Source organism: Pan paniscus, chromosome 9, assembly GCF_029289425.2.
Source record: "Pan paniscus chromosome 9, NHGRI_mPanPan1-v2.0_pri, whole genome shotgun sequence".
NCBI lineage: Eukaryota > Metazoa > Chordata > Mammalia > Primates > Hominidae > Pan > Pan paniscus.
This window is the reverse complement of record NC_073258.2, coordinates 46244739-46265662: the sequence shown is the minus strand read 5'-3', so window position 1 is coordinate 46265662 and position 20924 is coordinate 46244739. Positions and strand designations below refer to the sequence as shown.

Here is a 20924-nt window from a genome sequence, read left to right as displayed (position 1 = left end):
CCCACTATACCAGGTTGCCTCCTGATGAAGTTTTGCTCTATTTCTAGAAGTTATTACCCAAAGAGATAGGGAGGTAACCAACCAGGAATTTGGTGCCTTGAATCCTCCTTCCGGATAAGGATAGCTGCCTGTGGGACCAAGAGACTCTAAATCTGAAGGTCACTTACAATGGCTGCCCTCTCCAATCAGGGTACTGAAGCAAGGTGTCCTCAGTGCAGTTCATGTCACTTTCTTGCAACTGTTGACAAATAGAACATGAAGACAGGTAGGCCAGGGAAGTTCAAGAGGCCTCATCCTACTCCTAGTTTGTACATGAGTGTTTGCCCTCCACATACACGACCTCCTAGAAAGGGAATGGGTATATACACTGCGTGCTCCTTAATGAATGGAGGCTACCATCTTGTCATAAATTACACAAGTAGATACCTCACTGGGAAGTATCTGACCCAGAGGTTCCCATAGCAACTTTCCCACCATATACCTAATCAGAGAATATCTCTGGACAGTCAGCAAGGCCAGGAGGTTAAATGTGCTATTCTAGAAGCTATTTCTTCACTCCTCTTCCCAGGCTCCTATGTCTCACCCCTGTATCTACCATAGCTCAGGAGCATGCTAGGGGGACTAAGCCTTGAAGGGATGGGTCCCAACACAGCCCAGAACATCCTTACTCTTTCAGTCATCAGATCCATGCAGAGCTTGTTCTCACTGGTGCCAAGGTTAATGAAACCCTGGAGATGGAAGGAATCCAAGATCATGTCAGTCCTCTTGCTCCACCCTACATAGATCCCTTGAAACATTAGTTCAAATGGAGATCTCACTGCCCATGAGGCAATTCAATCCAAATTTGACAACTTTACACGTTAGGAAAGCTTTCCATGAACCCAAAATAGTACAGCTTGCAAATTTCCCCATTAGAGCCACATAAATAAGTTATGTCCTATCGACCAGTCATTGAGTTCTTATTATGTGCCAGATACTAGACCAAGTGCTTCCTGTGAGTTGTCTTAATTCCTGAGCAGAAGGTTCTATATAATCCAATTTAAAGAGTGAAGTTTAGAAAAGTTGAATAACCTACTAGCCATGTGACCTTGGGTGATAAGTAGAACTCTACCTACCTGATGCCTGAGCCTGGACCCTTAATCCCCAAGGCCCCATCTGGCACCTACCTCTGCTACTTCTCCTTACACATTAGGGCCTTCTAAGTTATTAGAGGAGAACAGAGATAGGAACAGAAGGGGAAGGTATAGCTAATGTTACCCTCCACCCTCTGGCTGGAGAGCTGCTAAGGACCCCCTTTCCTGGAAGCCTTTCCTCAGTTCCCCATCGCCCTTAGGGTAACATTCCTTTTTTTTTTTTTTTTTTTTTTGAGACAGGGTCCCACTCTGTCATCCAGGCTGGAGTGCAGTGGCGCGATCTCAGCTCACTGCAACCTTCACCTGCCGGGGTCAAGTGATCCTCCCACCTTAGCTTCCCAGATAGTTGGGACTATAGGTGTGTGCCACCATGCCTGGCTAGTTTTTGTATTTTTTGTAGAGATGAGGTTTCACCATGTTGCCCTGGCTGGTCTCGAATTCCTGGACTTGAGCGATCCACCAACCTTGGCCTCCCAAAGTGCTGGGATTACAGGCATGAGCCACCACGCCCAGCCCCTTAGGGTAACATCTTAACACCTCCCATCCACCTCTGTTCACACCTCCTGCCACAGCACCAGTGGTCCCTACTCTGGCCATTGGACCTCCTTTCCCAATCACTCCTAGCCCTTCGCATCTTGAAGGTTTCACGTGTGCTGTTCCTCCTGCCTGGAGGATCATGGCCATGGCCATCACCACATGGCTGGCTGATTCAGCCTTTAAGACCTCTTCCCAGACCACCTGAAGTGGGCATCCCTTTCACGTTCTTGGGAAGATTATTAATGTCTGTGCCCCAGTGGCTGACTCCATTCATCACTACACTAAGTTCTTTAACGGCAGGCTCATTTGTCCCTGTGACCACAGGGGCCAACTCCTAATAATTAAGAGCTGGGATTTAGGGAGAGGGAGGGATGTGGGGGTGGATGGAGTTCTCTAACTTTCTGGGTCATGTCACTTTATTTCTGTAATTACTCCCTTATCTGCAAGATGACAAGAGTGCCCATTTCATAAGGCTATAAAGAATGAGAGCATATACAGCACTTGGCCCAGGACTCAGTAAATCCAAGTGACTGGAGCCCGTGAGGATGCTGCCCACCCCCCACCCCAAATTCTCACCAAGGTGTTCTTGTCCTTATGATATTTATCTTTTTGGTAGGCATTGTAGTCCTGGAAGCTCGACTGATAAAAGACAGAGATGTCAATCCCACGGTTGGATAGGTCATGGCTGACAAAGGCAGCTTCACAATCACTCAGTTGGGGAACTGGATCAGGCTGCCCAGACAGTTGGGCCCTCTGCCCATATCTGACATCACCCCTAGAGTCCTCAGAAGGAAGAGGCACTTGGAGCTCCAGGCCACTCGTGGCCCCAGACTGTAGGAGGTTGATCATCCGGCATATTAAGCGACTCAGAAGGGCTTCATGCTCACAGATGGCCTCAGTGTGCCTCCTTTCCTCCAGCGACAGGCCCTGTCTGCTCGTCAGCTGCACGAAGTGCTCCGTCATGGCCTGCTGCAAGTGCAGCGTTATCTCCAACAGCTGGGTATAGATGCTGTGGTCTCTGGGGACCCGGCCTCTCCTCTGACCAGAGGGCACAGGAAGGGTGTCTGACCGATGACTCATACTCCGGGTATCTTTACTGGCCTCTGCAGGCTGCCTGGCACCTACGGAGAAAGAGACCATTGACAATGGAGCAAAGGAGGATCTCCTGGACCCTCAGGTCCGGGAATGGACGGAGACAGAACAGATCTCAGATCTGTTCTTCTCACTTCCATGCCTTGGTTATATGACCAGATTGGTTCATGAAGAGTTACCTACTCTTTAGGGCAATGAGTACATGGCCTCAAGCCTAGACACTGAGTGCTCTACTTAAACGGCATTAGGATGTGTTCTGAGGAAGAGCAGGGGGATATGAACAAGGAGGCTCTGGATTTTCCACCCCATTCTTCAACCTGAGCAGTTCCTGCTTTGTTTGGTTAAATAGGAAAAAAGGGTTTCTACTGCTCAAAAACAATCACCATCACTACCCACTGAGTAAAACATTCTGCTAGAATAAACTAATGCCTGAGGGCCAAATCTGGCCTGCCACTTATTTTTGTAGATAGTTTTATTGGAACACAGCCCCATTCATTTATTTATGTCTTGATTATGGCTGCTTTTGTGTTACAATGGCAGAGTTTAATAGTCATGACAGAGACCATGTGACAGAGACCATGTGGTCCACGAAGCCTAAAATATTAACTGTCTGGCCCTTTACATAAAAGGTTTGCCAAGCCCTGTTGAAGAACATCAGCCCTTCTTTTTGCCTTTTCTTCTCCAGGTTGGCCATACCAGATACTCAAAGCCTTTAGATTCCTCAGTTCCTCTATCCTCACTTGGCTTCCTGCAAATGCCTTCCACCTACTCACTGTGACAGCTGCCTTAGGCTTCCATCACTTGTAACTATGGGCTAGGTACATGGCTCTCAAACTTTGAAGTCCATCAGAATCACCTGGAGGGCGTAGTAGGAAACAGATGGTGAGACCTCACCCCTGAATTTTGAGTCAGTATGTCTGGGGTGAGACCTGAGAATCCTCATTTCTAGCAAGTTCCTGGGACTATACTTAGCAATTTTGTTTTGTTTTGTTTTTGTTTTTTTTTGGAGGGACTGGGTCTTGCTCTATCACTCAGACTGAAGTGCAGTGGCACGATTATGGCTTACTGCAACAAACTTCCAACGATTAGGATTAACCTTCCTTTTGAAAACAAGTTAAATACTGAACAAGACCAAAAAATACCTTTTAAAGCCTCAAAGAATCAATAAATCAGATAGCAAGATCCCAGAAGGTAGGAAAGCTTGAGGCCAACAGCTGCCACTACTTCTTTAAGACAATCCTTATATCCCAAGACATCAAGACCCTTTTTTCTAAAAATCTAGACCTATGCCCATTCCACCAAATGCTACAATTCCAAGTTTTTCCCCCTAAGTAACATCCCCCTACACACACACAAACACAAAAAAAACCCTCGTTGCTTCTTTTATAAATTTAGGGCACCAGTACTTCAGAGTACCAAACACTCTGTCCAACTTCTTCAAACCATGTTCAGTTTGCCTGTGATGTTCCCATTGCAACCTATACCTCCCCTTAGTGACATTTAATATTGTTACTTGTTCAGTGTCTGCCCAGGTCAGCCTTCAGTATTACATTCTTAGCACAGTACCTTGGCACATGGGCAACTAACATAGTTAATGAGTAGGAGAGGCATAACCACAAGGATGTTGCCAAGTCAGGGAAGAGATGAGCCATAAATGAAGACTTTGGCCATGGAAGATGGAGCAATAGACAGAGAAAGCCACAGAACAAAGCTGTATCAAGTCTTGACTTAGGATCCCAACCTTTAATCATAATGCAAAAACTTTATTCAGTGTTAGGAACATACTGATGAGAAAGAAATTGAACAAATATAAGTGTTTATGCCTAGAGAAACCATCTCTTCCACAAGCAAGAACTTTGCTCTGGCCCAAATTCCCTGTCCTAGAAGAGATTCATTTTAATGGGGCTCTCAACTCTGTAGGTAAGTCACACTATCTTTCCAAATACTTGATTATCATAGAGCATTGCAAGGGCCAGGTGAGATTCCTTTGGTTTTGCCTTCCAAAAGGTGGTGCCTATCATCCCTGTTGGTCCTGCGGAGTGCTAGTGGAAAGAGCCAAGATCGGGGTGGTAACCTCCCTCCAATGAACAAGAAGCTATTGTCACCAGGCATCTTCTTCCTTCTCCCAGGACTGGAATTACACATTGAGTATCTTTGCCCTGTGTCACCTTAACAACAAAGTCAAAGATGGGACAGCTCTTTGGACAGCTCTGTAACATCAGCCAGCTCAGCCCATGGTCCCAGAATTTTAGTTATTCCAGTTCAGTTAAATTAGGGGCTCTTAGACTTCTTGCCATGGAAGTCCTTGCTGTTACCAAAGTCCCACTAGTCTGCCCCATATACCAAGCACTCAGCCGGGGACTCCAGGCACATAGGAAATAGGGACCAGGATGGGGCAGGGAAGCTGGAGGCCAGTGTGGCCTAGTAGGCAAATGGAGGAGGAAACTTGTTTAAAGTAGTTTGAATGAGAACCCCCCAGGGCAGATTTATATAGCAAACATTGGGGCCAAGGCAGGTAACTGAAAGTAATGCGTTTTCCTGGTAAAAATGTTTTGGTTTTTTTGGGGGGCCGTTGTTTGTTTTTGAGACAGAATCTCACTCTCTCGCCCAGGCTGGAGTGCACTGGTGCAATCATGGCTCACTGCAACCTCTGCCTCCTGGGCTCCAGCGTTCCTTCCACCTCAGCCTCCTGAGTAGCTGGGACTACAGGCACATTCCACCACACCCAGCCAATTTTTGTGTATCTTTTGTAGAGATGGGGTTTCATCATGTTGCCCAGGTTGGTCTCAAATTCCTGGGCTCAAGTGATCCTCTCGCCTCAGCCTCCCTAAGTGCTAGGATTGTAGGCAGGAGCCACCATGCATGGTCCCAAAAATGTGTTCTCTGATAACAAAGTGAGTATGCAGCAAGGCCAGGAGTAAACCTAGAAGCTGGACTTCTGCCAAGACTCATCTTTCTATGGGAAAAGTCTATCGTAAATGACACCATTCCACAAAGGCAACAATACCCCTATTCCTCAGCCCTAAGTTGTCTGGTACCGGGGGTATACCAATCCTCTCAAGTCTTCTTGGCTATACCATTGGTTTCAGTATTCGTCAGCCTCCCACCATCTACCTTTCAATTCACCTGGGGGACTTCTCTAGCAGCTAGAACCAGTATCCCAGGATCAGCCCAGTAGATGCTAGCAGCCTTTTGACAAGAGCTGAAAGACAGATCGTGAACAGAAGTTGGGAAGGAGAAATGAATGTGGGAAATGAAGTGGGAACAGGCTGGCAGTTCACTTTTGATGCCAGCACATGGCTATACTGTTTACAGAAGGATACTTCTAATATCACTTTTTCTAGTGCCCTACAAGCCCTTATAACTCTTCCAGCCTTCCTTCTTCTTGCCACACACCAGCCTCCTCTGGTGTCTCAGTACTCTCACCTAATTCAGATTCTTCCTTCTGGGTATGGCAAGTATGATAGGGATTGCAGAATCGTCTTCATGTGCATGTAGGGGGAAGCAAGGTATTTGGGGATATAGATCCCTAAATAGAAGGTGCAAAATTGAAAGCTCAAGTAGAAGTACCCTTGACAGGCCTAGGCTCTATTCTATAATTGCTGCTCACTAACTGTAGGATGTTGGAAGAATTACTTCCCCTGTCTGGGCATCAGTTTCTCCGTATGTAAGATGAGAAGAATGTGATGAAACTGAAGCCCAGTGAAGATAAGTACCTTCTAGGGTCTCACATTAGAGCCAGGATTTAAACCCCAAGCCTCCCATTTTAGCCCTAGGAAGCAGAGTGAACTAGTAGAAAACCAGTCCTTGCATGAACTCCAGCCTGGCTTCATGTCACATAATACCCAGAAAGTCTCAAGTTCTGAGATTGGGTTAAATCATACCGTATTTTGGTGACTCAAAATTCCAGGTAGAAGTAAGCAAACACTCTGGAAGCTGCTACCATAGAGTACATTTCTCAAAGCATTTTTAAAATATTGTGTCCAGCATATAGAAAATCAGGTACATAAATAAACAGCATGACCTAAAACCACCAGCACAGACAAGAGAAAGACCAACTGGTCTCCAGCTATTGGGAGTAGATTATAAAATAATTGTTTTTCTGTTGAAGGAGATAAAATCCAAGTTTAAAAATGGAAAGAAAATTAAAATTTATTAAAATAACAGATTTGAAGGAAAACAGGAGATCCCCAGAGGTTACAATATAAGGACCAAAAATTTAAAACCTCTAAAGATAAAATTACTAACCTGGAAGAAGAGGCTGAAGAAGCTTTCTGGAATAAGGCATGAAGACAAGAGAAAGTAAGAGAATATGAAAAAATCTAATACACACACATACGTATTTTTTTGGAGTCCCAAAAGAAGAGAAAATGGGACAAAAATCATTTGAATAAGCTGTATCTTCAGTGCTAGATAGTTAGACATCAAAGCATGGATTCAAGAAGTCCAAATGCTAACTGGGATAAGGAAATCTACACTATATAGTGAAACTACAAAAAACAAGACAAAGATAACATCTCAAAAGCAATCCAGGAAAAAAATGTACCTTTCAAGGAATAACAGATCAAAAGCTAACTTCATCAACAGTGGAAACCTGAAGACAGTGGGATGTCATTTTCAATGTACTGAAAGAAAATAACTCCACTTAGAATCTTGTGACCATCACAGGATCAATATTTCCACAGACAATACCAATTCCTCAGACTAGTGGTTGCCAGGGGAGGCGTGTAGGAAACTGACTGCACTGGGGCCCAAGGAACTTTTCTAGGGAAATGGAGGTGATCTCTATTTGATGGAGTGGTAGGTAGATGGTGATAGCCATTTGTCCAAGCTCAAACAGTATACTTATGAATCTTATCAGACTTAAATAGATTTAAAACGTAGCTATAGCGAACTAAGTCTCTGCTAGAATATAAATAGCTAAATATGTTTATTTTTGAGACAGGGTCTCACTCTGTCACCGAGACTGGAGTGCAATGGTGCAATCAGAGCTCACTGCAGCTTCAACTTCCCAGGCTTAAGCAATCCTCCCACCTCAGCCTCCCGAGTAACTGGTATCACAGGCACACACCACCATGCCCAGCTAATTTTGTTGTATTTTTTGTAGAGACCAGGTCTCACCTTGTTGCCCAGGCCGGTTTCAATCTCCTGGGCTCAAGTGATTTGCCCACCTCAGCCTCCCAAAGTGCTGGGATTACAGGTGTGAGCCACTGCACCCAGTCAACAACTTTATTTTAAATGCTAGCCTTTCCAGTGGAAAGACCAGGATGGGGTTGGTCCCCATATTTACACAGGATATTTGCATAATTATTTTATAGTAGAAAAAAGTGAGCTAGTTCCAAAAAAGACAAGCTAATAATAAAAAAAAAAAAAAACCAGGAAGGCTAGGCATGGTGGCTCACACTTGTAATCCAAACATTTGGGAGGCTGAGGCAAGAGAATGGCTTGAGGAGTTGGAGACCAGCCTCATCAACATAGTGAGATCTCATCTCTACAAAAATAAATAAAAATAAAAATAACAGGAGAAAGCATGTACACAGAAATAAGGACTAAAGACTATTTTGAATAGTTCTATGGCTACACTTCAATCTGGATGAAGTGGACAATTTAGTATAAAAACTGAATTTATTAGTCCTAATCCCAGAAGAGAAATAAAATCTGAACAAATCAGTTCCCATGGAAGTTAGAAAAGAGCTAACTCCCTAAGCAAGTAACTGGCCCAGACTGTCTCACAGGTGAATTCTACCATATATTTAAAGGAGTATATTACTCCAATGCTATTTAAATTGTTTTAGAGAAGAAAAACCCCATATTTTATAGTCAAATAAATAGTGATAAAGATTTGATGAAGTTTAATGAACTATGGATGAATTTCACCTATGAGTAGATTATAAATATCTTAAAAGCTGAATAGCATTCAGCAAATGGAATCCAATGGCACCATAAAATAACCTTATGACCAAGTGGGGTTATATGAGAATGTAAGACTAGTTTAATACTATTATTTATATCAACTTTTCATTAATAGATCCTAGGGAGTTTCAAAAAATCAATTATATCTATAGATGCTAAAAAGATACCTGACGAAATTCAGCACCCATTCTTTATTTAGACAACTTATTTAAGTGAATGGGACCTATTTAACATGAAACATCTCTCAGCTAAAAAGCCAGCCTCCTACACAATTGGGAAACAATGGAAGGATTCTCATAAACAAGATAAGGCCTACCTATTGTCTCTGCTAAATATCTAACATTGTACCAGCAGTCTCAGCCAAGAATATTAGCCAAGGTAAGAAATTTGAGTCAGAAAAGGGAATTTGAACTATCACTATCTACAGACTACTACTATACATCTGGAAAACACAAGAGAATTAAAGGAAGATCTACAAGAGTTTAACATAGTTGTAGAATAGGGGCCCATCTCATGTTTTTATAAAGTTTTATTGGAACACAGCTATGCCTATGTTGCATATACACATAGGTCAGACTTTGATAAACACTAGACTAGCATTTTCAACCTATCCTAGAGGTTCAAATATAAGGACCAAAAATGGAAAACCTCAACAAAAGGGTTTAGCAGGCAATTAGATATAGCTAAAAAGAAAATTAGTAATCTGGAAGAAAAGGCTGGTCACTTAGCTAAAAAGTGAGCCTAATGACTACCTAGCTGACCCATTCAAGTTGTTTCATTTTCACTTAACCCTAACAACTGCTGTGAGGTAAGAATTATCCTCAACTTTCAGATGACACGGTTAAGGACATAATTCATTACAGTCCATTGAATTTAGCAAGGTCCCTAGATATGACCTGAATGATTATGAATGATGTAAACTATTCATGGGGGACATAGAATTCTCTGAACCACAATATTACCAAAGACAGCTAAAACATTATTCAAGCACTGCCTCAAGTCAGGCTCTGGTCTAGGTTCCTTATGTATTTTACGTTATTTAATTCTCAAAACAGTCCTATTAGGAGGGTACCATCATTAGACTCACTTTACAGATGAGAAAACAGAGGCTCAATGAATCACACAAGATGGCACAAGTAGGACGTGGAAAGGGGAGCTTCAAACCCAAGCTGGTGAACCTCAGGCCCCATTGCCCTTATAAACATTCCTCCTTAAGGCCTCTCCCTGGAAGGGTGCACATACTCTCAAAGCTTGGCATTCACTTTTGGGGATCCATGAGCCACCTAAGTCCATACCTCACTGGAGGCCCAGGAGCCCTAGGCATCACCTAGTCCAAAGTACCTCTCTCACTCTACATCTCACAGCTCACACTACCCTGCCACCAGCACTTACCTCTGTATCTGTTTTCACCCTTCTTTTCTCTGGCCTAGAACCTGACTGAGCAAACCATCCTTGACTGTCAGCACTCAGGGACCTGCTCTGCCGCCCTCCTCACTGAATGTGTTTACCACTGTGGCCTGCATGTTCTGCTTGTAGGCACAAGGTGACTTTAGAGGTAATAATAAGATCCACCTTTTCCCATCCAGGGTGCTCTTCCCCAGGAATTCCCTATTACCTTAAGTGGGCTTTCTTTGCCCCATTACAGAGAAAAGGCTTTGCAACGCCCACCCAGGGAGAACCACTGATTGAAGCCATGGTTCTCAAACTTTGGAGGGTATTGGCATCACCTGGAGAACTAATCAAGCGCTACAGGACCAGGCTCTTATGAAGTAGGCTAGGCCTGGGCCTACGTACTTTATCAAGACCACCAGGTGATTCTAATACTTACCAACTACTGAGAACTACTAGAGCAAGGGACTCCCAATTAAAACACAAATGAGCTACTGACTTTTCCCCATATCTGAGGAGGTCATGATTTGAGAACAAGCTGAAGTGGGTTAACCCAGGGCAGAAAAGACAACTTGGCAAGAAAGATCAGGAAGGAGACCCAGGAGGGCTGGATCCCAATCTGCCCAGGCCCCCCTGCCTGTGTGGCCTTGGCAAACCCACCTAGCCTTTCTGGTTTTCAGTTTCTCCTTGTTAAAGATGGGAGTAATGAAACCTACCTCCCCGAGGGTGGTATGAGGACTAGACGGGAGCAGATATGCTAAAGTGATAGGGCAGGTGGAACCGCCCATGACTATGTGCTGTGGGCTTGCCAGGCTTGCCCTGGGCAGCTAGCTGCTGTGCTGCTTTCTCTAGGGGTCTACACAGAAGCAAGGCCAAGGCAGCCTGTAGCCCCAGAATACTCTGCCTTGTGCCTCTTTGCAAACTTTAATGAGAGCTTGTTTAACATACAGATGCCTGGGCTCCACATCAGTAGGATTCCAATTCAGTAGGTGTATAACTGAACCCAGGAATCTGCATTTTATTTATTTTTTATTTCCATAGGTTTTTGGGAAACAGGCTGTGTTTGGTTACATGAGTAATTTCTTTAATTATGATTTGTGAGACTTTGGTGCACCCATCACCCAAGCAGTATACACTGAACTCAATTTATAGTCTTTTATCTCTCACCCCCTTCCCATCCTTTCCCCCTGAGTCCCCAAAATCAATTGTGTCATTTTTATGCTTTTGCATCCTCATAGCTTAGCTCCCACTTATTAGTGAGAACATACAATGTTTGGTTTTCCATTCCTGAGTTACTTCACTTAGAATAACAGTCTCCAATCCCATTCAGGTTGCTGTGATTGCCATTAATTCATTCCTTTTTTATGGCTGAGTGGTAGGAATCTGCTTTTTAAAACAAGCATGACAGGTGATTCTGGAAGACTCTTGGAAAGACAGTGCCATAGTAGATTCCACACCTAAAGGAAGCATTAGCTGTGGGCAGGCACCTTACCCCAGAGGGCAGGACCTCACATATCCCCCATCCTGTCCTGCACTGGGAGCCCATCTCCTCTGTCATTTGTTTATTCATTCCCCATTCATTAAAAACAAAACTAAAAACAATCCACCGGGCACCTATTAGATACCAAGTATTGTCTTAGACCCTGGGAGCATCAAAATGAAGAAAAAAATCCCCTGACTTGAAGGCGCCCCAGAATAAACTTTCCAGTGGAAAAGTCTGATCACCTATTTCCTGTGCTCAAGATCCTTCGACAGTTCCCCTTCACCTTACAGAGATTGCAAATTCAAATACCTTCAAGGACACAGTGGCGACACAAGTACAATGCCGACTTAAGGAAAAGGGAGAGGTTGGGGAGGACATAGGCTAATGGCAGCCTGCCTATTCCTCCAATAGACTTTCAAACTTTTTTAAAAAGTAAGGCCAGCCAAGCAAAGTCTTTTTGCCCATTGATTTCAGCCCTGTAGCCATCATTTGCAAGCTCTTCAGTGTGGCAAATAGAGCTTTGGAATAATCAGTCACATCTAGCTCCCTACTCTCATCCTTTGCATTCCTCTCCCCCTCACTCTACCCTCTAACTCTACCCTCTAACAACCCAAATCGTTGAGCCTCCTTAACTCTCCCAGCACACCAGGATTTCTTGTTCCCCTGGGCCTTTGCACATGCTGCCTCTCCACTGGAAAGCCCTGTCAGAGGCTTGCCCACTCTGCGCATTCCTGCTTATACTTCAAGTCTAAGCTCTTTTAACACCTCCTCCAAGGAGCCTTCCTCCCTAACTCCTCAGGCAGATAAAGGGACCCATGCCTATGTTCCCACATACTTTGTTCATGCCCTCTGTATAAAACACAACAGGTAGGCAGTGCTTTAGAGTCTTGGCTCTAACATGAATCCAGCGTCTGAGCTACTCTGTCCTCAGATACCTGCTTGGCTCACTCCCTCATCTCCTTCAAGGCTTTGCTCAAAGCTCACCTTCTCCCAGAGTCCTGCTATGACCACCTATTTAATTCTACAACCCACTCCTCATGCTCACCACACTGCAGTTCCCCCTCCTCCATCCCACCTTTCATTTTTGTAGCACTTTTCCCCTTCAAGCATACTATATAATGTACTCATTTATTACATGCATCGTTTATTTTCAATCCCCTTCTCTAGAAGGTAAACTCCATGAGGGCAGAGGTCTTCAATTGCTTTGTTTACTGATATTTCTCAAACGCAAAGAAGGGTGCTTGGCCCATGTAAGAGCTCAATAATGTCTGTGAATGAATAAATGAATGACCAAGTGGATGGATGGATGGGTGGATGGATGGATGGATGGATGGATGGATGAATACCATAATGCAATTTTCTAAGGTCTGGGCCCCCTTCTGGTCTGTACGCTATTCACGTTCTACCATAGTTCCAAGGCACACAGGGAGTTTTTAGTTAATGTTTGTTGAATATTCATTTCTAACTAATCTTTCAATGACCAAAGACAAGAATGAAGAAATCAATCAGTTGCAGGCACCTTGTGAATGTTGACAGTAGAGTGAAGATTTACCCAGTGGAAAAACTTCACCTTCCACAGCCTCCTGGCTTTTCCACAACTTGACATGCCTGGGAGCCTCTCTGCTGCCGGCACCCTGACTACAGCAGCTGTAACACGGATTTGCCAAGAGGGGTCGCTAAACCCTTATTTTCATGCCTAGTGCAGAAAACTCAGGCCAGCCAGCACTGCAGACTCAGAGAAGCAGCGGGTGAGAGGAGTATAGAAGAGGCCAGGCAAGGAGCAGCCAGTGCGCCATCCGCGCATGCGTGACCTCAGAAAGGCTGGGAGTCAAGAGAGACTGCTGGGCTCCAGCCTGCAGTTGCTGCTAGCAGCAGGCAATTGCATCTCTTTTCTGACTCACTGCAACCACTGGTGGCTCTTGGGATCTCTTAGTATTTCTGTTTTACAGACAGGACTCAGGGCTCAGAGAGGTTGGGTACCTTGGTCACTGTCACAACCAGAATCTAGTGATAGGATTAGAATCCAGAATTGGCAAATACGGCTGTTCCTGCTACCACCCCTTTGGCATCTCTGCTCCAAAAGCAAACAAATTCCAAGTGCAACATCTGGCATGGCCTAATTTAGAAGGCCTGTAGGTTCCAAGGTTGGGGAAAGGTGGAGGTAGGCAGTGGGAGATGGGGAAAGGAGGAGAATTCCTCTTCCAGGGACACTGACCCAGCTGCCCTCAGCTCTCCCCATCCCTCCAGATTGTATAACCTTTTCTCCCTTGACTTCAGTTCCCTGGGCTTCTAAGTGGTCACTGGCCTCATACAAACTCACTTTGGAGACAGCAGCCTGGAAGGCACAGAGGTGCAGCCAGTGGGAAGAGACTGCAAAAGGTCTCCAACCCATCAATGAAACTGTGGTCCAGAGAGAGGTAGAGGAACCTACCTGGCAAGACCCTGGCCCGTCCATGCCAGAACCTGGGAATCTTTTTTTTTTTTTTTTTTTTTTTTGAGATGGTGTCTTGCTCTGTCACCCAGGCTGGAGTGCAGTGGGGCGATCTTGACTCACTGCATCCTTTGCCCCCAGGGTTCAAGCGATTCTCCTGCCTCAGCCTCCCAAGTAGCTGGGATTACATGTGTGCACCACCACACATGGGTAATTTTTGTATTTTTTGTAGAGACAGGGTTTTGCCATGTTGGCCAGGCTGGTCTCAAACTCCTGGCCTCAAGTGATCCACCTACCTTGGCCTCCTAAAGTGCTGGGATTGCAGGTGTGCACCACAGCACCTGGCATGGAACCTGGGAATCTGTAATACTGGGCCCTCGGTTCCAAATAACGGGCCTCCCAACAATTCAATGAGGAACGTGTCCTTGGCCCCATTTTATAGGTAACAAAACTGAGGCCCGGCGAGGTTCCTCGATCTTGTCCAAGTTCATGCTACTTGCTTGGGCCTGACTGCAGACCTGTCTGAATCCAGGCCCAGAGTATTCTCTTCACGGATTCCTGGGCCACAGTGACAGGACCCTAACAATTCCTTTAGGTCTGGCCTGGTCTCTAGGTTGTATGAGGTGACCTGGAATGGGGATCCTGGGGAGGAGGAAGGTCACCATGTCGGGGTCCTAATGGCTCTTGCCCACTTTCCTCCAGCGGGGGCCGAAGGCCAGTTACCCAGTTGGCTGCTACCTGGTTGCCCTCTGGGGAACAGTCTGGCTCAAACCACTTACATTGCAGGGACTGTTCTTCAAAGGGCACTGAAGTTCTTCCCTTCTCCAGAAAAGTTCCCTGACTGCTCCAGCCCCCTCAGAACTTCAACTATTCTTTTCTTTTTTCTTTTCTTTCTTTCTTTCTTTTTTTCTTTTTTTTTTTTTTTTTACACAGAGTCTCACTCTATGGCTCAGGCTGGAGTGCAATGGCATGATCTCGGCTCACTGCAACCTCTACCTTCCGGGTTCAAGCAATTCTTCTGCCTCAGCCACTTCAGTAGCTGGGACTACAGGCATACAACACCATGCCTGGCTAATTTTTGTATTTTTAGTAGAGACAAGGTTTCACCATGTTGGCCAGGCTAGTCTCAAACTCCTGGCCTCAAGTGATCCGCCTGCCTCGCCCTCCCAAAGCGCTGAGATTATAGGCCTGAGCCACCGTGCCCTGCCCCTTCAGCTATTCTTTATGGTTCTAATGCCTCCCAGGTATTCTCTGGCCTTAGCACTCAGACCCAAACAGACTGTGAAGATCTTGAAGAGAGGAACTAATGCTTTACTCTGCTTCTTTCTCCCTTGAGCCCATGGTGGCTGAGCATACAGTAGATGCCACGTAGCTGCTTTTTGTTTACTTGTTTACTGTTTACATGGGAAAACAGATCCAAAAACCAGCTCTCTGCTTTCCAGGGAATTTTTAACCACAGTTGAAAATGACATCTGTGTCCTGTTGGACAACAGAGAGGAAGGAATTAGCATTATTCATTCACTCAACAAGTATTTATTGAGCAACTGACATGCTAGACACTGCTCTAGGTGCTGGGAAGAGAGACGGCAACGAGACAGACACAACCCTCTTGCAATTTACCTAAAGCAGGTGACAGAAAATGAGCAACATATATAAATAAGTATAATATAATTGGGTAAGTGCTGTGAAGAAAACTCAAGTTGGGTAGGATATTGAGAGCAAGAGGGGGTGCTATTTAGGTAGGATAGCTGGGCAAAGACCCACAGGAAGCAAAGGAGGAACATACATGGATCTGTGGGGGAAGGAAGAATGTTCCAGGCAGAGGGAATGCCAAGTGCAAAGGCCCTGGGATAAGAGAGTGTATTTGCTGTAGTTGAGGAATGGATCTGCAAGATTTCATAAACCTGGATAGCCACTTTAGCTTTTACTATGAGCATGATGGGAAGATAATACAGGTGCTCTAGAGCTACTGTGTGAGTTACTCATTGCCTTGTGGAGCTGGCTGGAGGCCCCTGAACCACTCAGGGTGCCTGGGACTCTGTGAGGTTCATTCCCTGACTTAAAATTCACTTGTTCTCATTGCTAGAATGAAGCACCTGATATGGTTTGGGTATGTCCCTACCCAAATCTCATCTTGAATTGTAGCTCCCACAATTTCCACACATCATAGGAGGCACCTGGTGGGAGGTAATTGAATCATGGGGATGGGTCTTTCCCATGCTGTTCTCATGATAGTGAATAAGTCTCATGAGATCTGATGGTTTTATACAGGGGAATTTCCCTCTACAAACTCTCTCTCTCTCTTGCTTGCCACCATGTAAGACATATTTTTTGCCTTCCACCATGATTGTGAGGCCTCCTCGGCCATGTGGAACTGTGAGTCCATTAAAACTCTTTTTCTTTATAAATTACTCAGTTTCAGGTATGTCTTTATCAGCGGCATGAAAACAGACTAATAGAGCATCCTTGCTCCTCAAAAGCTAAGGTCTTCATCGGGATTTCCTGGAGCCCCAGAGCAATATGCTCAACCAGGGGCCATGTCAAAATCACTGGGAAGCTTTTTTCCAAAAACAAATGCCAAGTCCCACCTGTGCCTCGCTGACCCAGTCTCTGGGGTGAGCTATGGGCTACACACTGCTCATGAAGACCCACAGTCCCAGAGGGGGTGTGGGTGGACCCCCACCCTAAATTGTATCTACAAGTATATGTGGTGTTAGGGGGATGATAATGACCACAGCTTTCATTAGACGCCCCCAAAGATGGAGAATCATATTCCAGGCAAACCAAATGGGGCTGCCACTGAAATGGCTGCAAAATGACAGCCCAAGCCCGGCTGGACTTGACCCCTCTCCCTCCAGTTCCTTTCCTTCCCACCCACTGCCCCCACCCCCATCCCTTCTGCCAATGTCTTCTTTCTCGGTCTCCTGCATCTCATTACTTTGCTTAGATGTATTTTGATGGCAGTGTCTCCCTTCCTTCCAGCACTTAGGATGCTACCAGCATCCAATACCTCTTCAAATATGAATAAGCTGTTTTCCTTGCCAGAGCTGCGGCTCAGTGAAGTCGGTCTTTTCTGGGCCCTTTCTGTTTACTCTCCCCCCAAACAAGGTCTTCCTGCTTCGGCTGTCAAAGAGGAGTTTGTTCCAGTGACCCATTTCTCCCCCTGCCCAGGACTTGGTATCCTGCTTGGGACACAAAGAAAAGGGTTTTCTTTCATTTTCCATTGACACTATCTACCATTGTCACCCACATTTCAAATCCGAGGGGCCCCCTTCAAGAACTCTGGTGCTGTAGGGGAGATCAAATGACCTCAGCCCTGGGCATGCTGGGGGTGAGGAGGCTGGAGACAACAGTGGTGGCCATGTCAATGGCCTGGTTCCCTGGCTGGGAAGGGGTTGCTATCTGGCTTTGGCAGGCACTGAATTCATCTGCTCATTTTCTGGGCCTGTTTGCCAGGATTCCCTAAGAAGTCCCTTTCTGTTCAGGAGGTATGGTATGGTGTGTTGTGGTCTGATATGGAGTTTTTGTCAAGAGCCCAGGGTTCATGCCGCAAGTTCAAGTCCCAGCTCAGCCACTTACAGACCACGTGGCCAGGCAAACTACGTGGCCACGGGTGAGTTACTAAGCGTCTCTGGGCTTCAGCTTCTCCTCTGTGAAGGAAGGTCAGGGAGGAGGGCTCGAGAGGTTATGTGAAATAACAAATATAAATTTGAGCCTCTCCCTTCCAAGTTCCATCCTGCCATCCACCAAACCCGACTGTTCATCCACCTGACCATTTAAACTTTCATTCTTTCATTACTAACTTTTGTTGAGCCTTACTCCACTGTGCACTCACCAGTCTTCTGAGACTGAGGCTGATACAAGAAACATTTTGGAGGGAGTTCCTGCCGACTCCTCCCACTGTCGCCAGGGAGGCTTGAGCTCTGTAGAGAAGTCTCCACCCGCGTCTCCCTCGGGGGAGCCTCTCAGAGACGATGAGCTGAGAGTTTCTGTGGGACTTTTCCTCCCAGTCATACCACATTTGTGAGTTCCTTCCCACTGGGAAAATTCTTGGCAGGAGGGCTTTTCCTTGATTCTGAAAGGCCCATTCTGACCTACTGGGCTTCTGTTGACCTAGGTCTCCCTCAAACCTGGACCTGCAGAGCTGGTCTTCACCACTTCCCTTCTTCGTAGGAATTCTTGAGCGGGGACAATGCCCACGTATCCGCCCGCTCCCCACTCCAGTCCACTCTGCTATGTTTTCCCAGAGCTAGGAGTGCTTATTTAATGCCTCAAGCCTTCCAGAGAGCAATTTCATCATGCCCCAGCCCCAGGTTATTGGGCGCATTGAGGCACCCCAGACACTGTGCTGAGCACTTGGCAATGTTATTTCATCCCCCTCCCCGCACCCTGCAGCTGCCTGGACCATTGCTGACCCACGGTGAATAATGCCTTCTGGTATTCATGCCCTTGCACATGGACTCTGGATTTGGCCATGTGACGTGCTTCAGTCAGCGAGACACGAACAAGAGCCATGCAAGCAGAGCTTGACAAGTGCAGTGGGTGGTCCAGAAGCCAGCGCCATGCTGCAGAGCAGCTCAGACTGCAGAGTGATGAGAGGACATGTAGAGAGATACCCTGGAAGGTGAGGCATCTTGCACATCCCAGCCCCAGCAAAGCACCCATTGGACTGCAGCCACATAAGCAACCTTGGCAATGCCATGTGAAGCAGAAGGACCCCTAACTGAGTCCCATTCAGCAACAGAATTGTGAGAAATAATATATTATTGTAGTCTTAAGCCACTAAGTATGAGGACAGTTTGTCACACAGCAATAGAAATTTGAAATAAAACCCTCAGACCCAGATACTATGATAATCAGCCCCATTTCACTGATGCTGACTCTGAGATTCAGAGAGCTTGAGGGAATTTCCCAAGGTTGCCCCTGAGTAAGTGAATGTGGTGGCCGTGAAACATGCACCTTGGATCTCCTGCTGGAGGGAGCTTAATTGACTGACAGCCCCTGCGACTGTCCACCTGCATCCACCACCATCCACACTGAGGCTGTGTCTTCTCCAGGGCTGCCCCCAGCCAATAAATGAGCACAGCCAAGGTACTAGCACAAGCCTCTTCCTAGGAGACGTGAATTCCTCCATCAGTCTACTTTGGCTCAAAGACTCCCTATCAGCCTGACTCAACCTTTCTTGGAAGTGTGTGGCAGTGCAAGACTCTTCCTACCTCAATCCCCATCCTTCTGTCTTCTCTCCCTGGGTCACACAGTCTGAAGGCCCTCCCACCTCCTCCTGCTCCCTCTCTTTCATCCATTGCAGGTGTTTCCTCCAATAAATATATTGCATTTCTAATCCCACCCAGTGGGAAAGCTAAGATTCAAGCCCATGGAGCCTCTGTCTTGATGCTTTCCTTTGTTTTCCTCGAGACACTTTTCCTCCTAGGAAAAACGAGCATCTTCAAAAATCAATACCATCCAGATCTCAGAAGTTCTAAGGCCACATGAAAGGAAAACTTCAAAGACAAGAAAAACAAGGTGCAGGAACCTCAGCAGACACCCTGGGGGAGCCGGACTGACACCTGGGTCTTCAGGAACTGATGTGATCCAGGAGCCTCCCCTGGAAGGGATGGCAGGGGGCAGGATGACGTGCGAACATTTATTCTCTGTCCTGAGCTCTTTACACACATTATCTCATGGAATCCTCCCAACCATTCACAAGCCAAGTAGTACCATTCCCATTTTACGGAGGACATGAGTCTCAAAGAGGTGAAGCAGGCTGCCTTGGGTCGCACAGCTAACACATGGCAGGGCTGAGACTTAAACCCCAATGGAGGGAAACAACAGCCAGGTGCCTTCCAAATCCTGGGTGTAAATCCCTGCCTTTTGTGTGTTCCTGGGAGGCCTTGGGCATGTTGCTTAACCTCTCTGAGTTTCAGTTTCCCCATGTATAAAACTAGGACCCTCCTTGTCTCTTCCTCCTAAGAGCATCGTAAGCATAGAGAATGAGTCTTGTGTGATCATGTGTTACATGTGTTAGTCATATTAATTTTGACCCTGACTCCCACCCCAGCCTCCAGACCAGCCAGTTTTCCATTACACTGAGTTGTTTCCATCCTATTGACACAAACAAGTTAAGAATTTTTTTTAAACCCAAACTCCAGGCTGATCACAAATTACACAAGAGTTTATGTCCATGTCTGATTCATAATCTGGTGTTGCCTTCGTTTCTATAAGAAAAACAATACATCAACAACAAAAAACCAGATAAATTAGCAAGGGACACACAAAAATTTAAGGCTCCAAGCCAGGATCCAAAAAAAAATCCCCTGGATTCTTTCCCCATGAGGGGAGGTTTTCCACAGGGACGCAGTCCTGTGCCTTGGCTCAGGGACTCGTGCTGCTTTCTCCTTGAAAAAGCTCCTGGGCTAAAAATAGCCAAGCAGCAGGCGGCCCCTTCTGGGGCTTGGAGAATAGGCGGGGAGGGATGGAGGGGAGGGGGCCTAGGCTTCTGGACGCCTGTGTCCATGAGAAACAGGAGGGAGAGTGGGGCTCTACAATCTGGGGTTTTAGGGAAAGGTGGGGAGAAGGGGCTTTGTAGTGAAGGGGAGAAAGAAATGGGTCAAGACTCCTCAAATTTGTTGAGCCAGAGAATCCTGAGGAATCACTACTAGTGTTCTCAGATTTACTGGGGAGAGAGAAAAGGGCCCAGGGAGAGACGAGTAGACATTGATAGACCAGGAAGAGAGAGGCAGGTCACCACCGTCACTAAGCAAGGAAAACCAGGGGGAGCCCCTTTATACTAAAAAAAAAAATCAACCAAAGAAACAAGCAAACATAAAATAAAGTAAAATAAAATAAAATAAAAACAAGGCCCAGGGGACCCTGGTTTGACCGTTTGACATGAACCCAAGTCAATGGAGTCACTTCCAACAACCTCATGTTATACAAAAGTTATCCC

At 45.9% G+C, this 20924-nt stretch overlaps 1 protein-coding gene across 2 annotated transcripts in view; it reads right to left on the bottom strand.

Moving 5' to 3' along the window:
- ACCSL (1-aminocyclopropane-1-carboxylate synthase homolog (inactive) like) overlaps positions 1 to 20924 on the bottom strand; it is an 89892-nt gene that overhangs the window by 10599 nt on the left and 58369 nt on the right. The window contains exons 2-4 of one of the 2 annotated variants that reach the window (XM_055094303.2): positions 2247 to 2791; positions 669 to 728; positions 168 to 238 (exon numbers count right to left, since the gene is read on the bottom strand). In XM_055094303.2, coding sequence (XP_054950278.2) covers positions 168 to 238; positions 669 to 728; positions 2247 to 2791 — 676 coding nt within the window. Of the gene's footprint in view, positions 1 to 167; positions 239 to 668; positions 729 to 2246; positions 2792 to 20924 lie in introns of those variants that run through there. The other variant, XM_003808216.4, reaches the window with a different exon arrangement.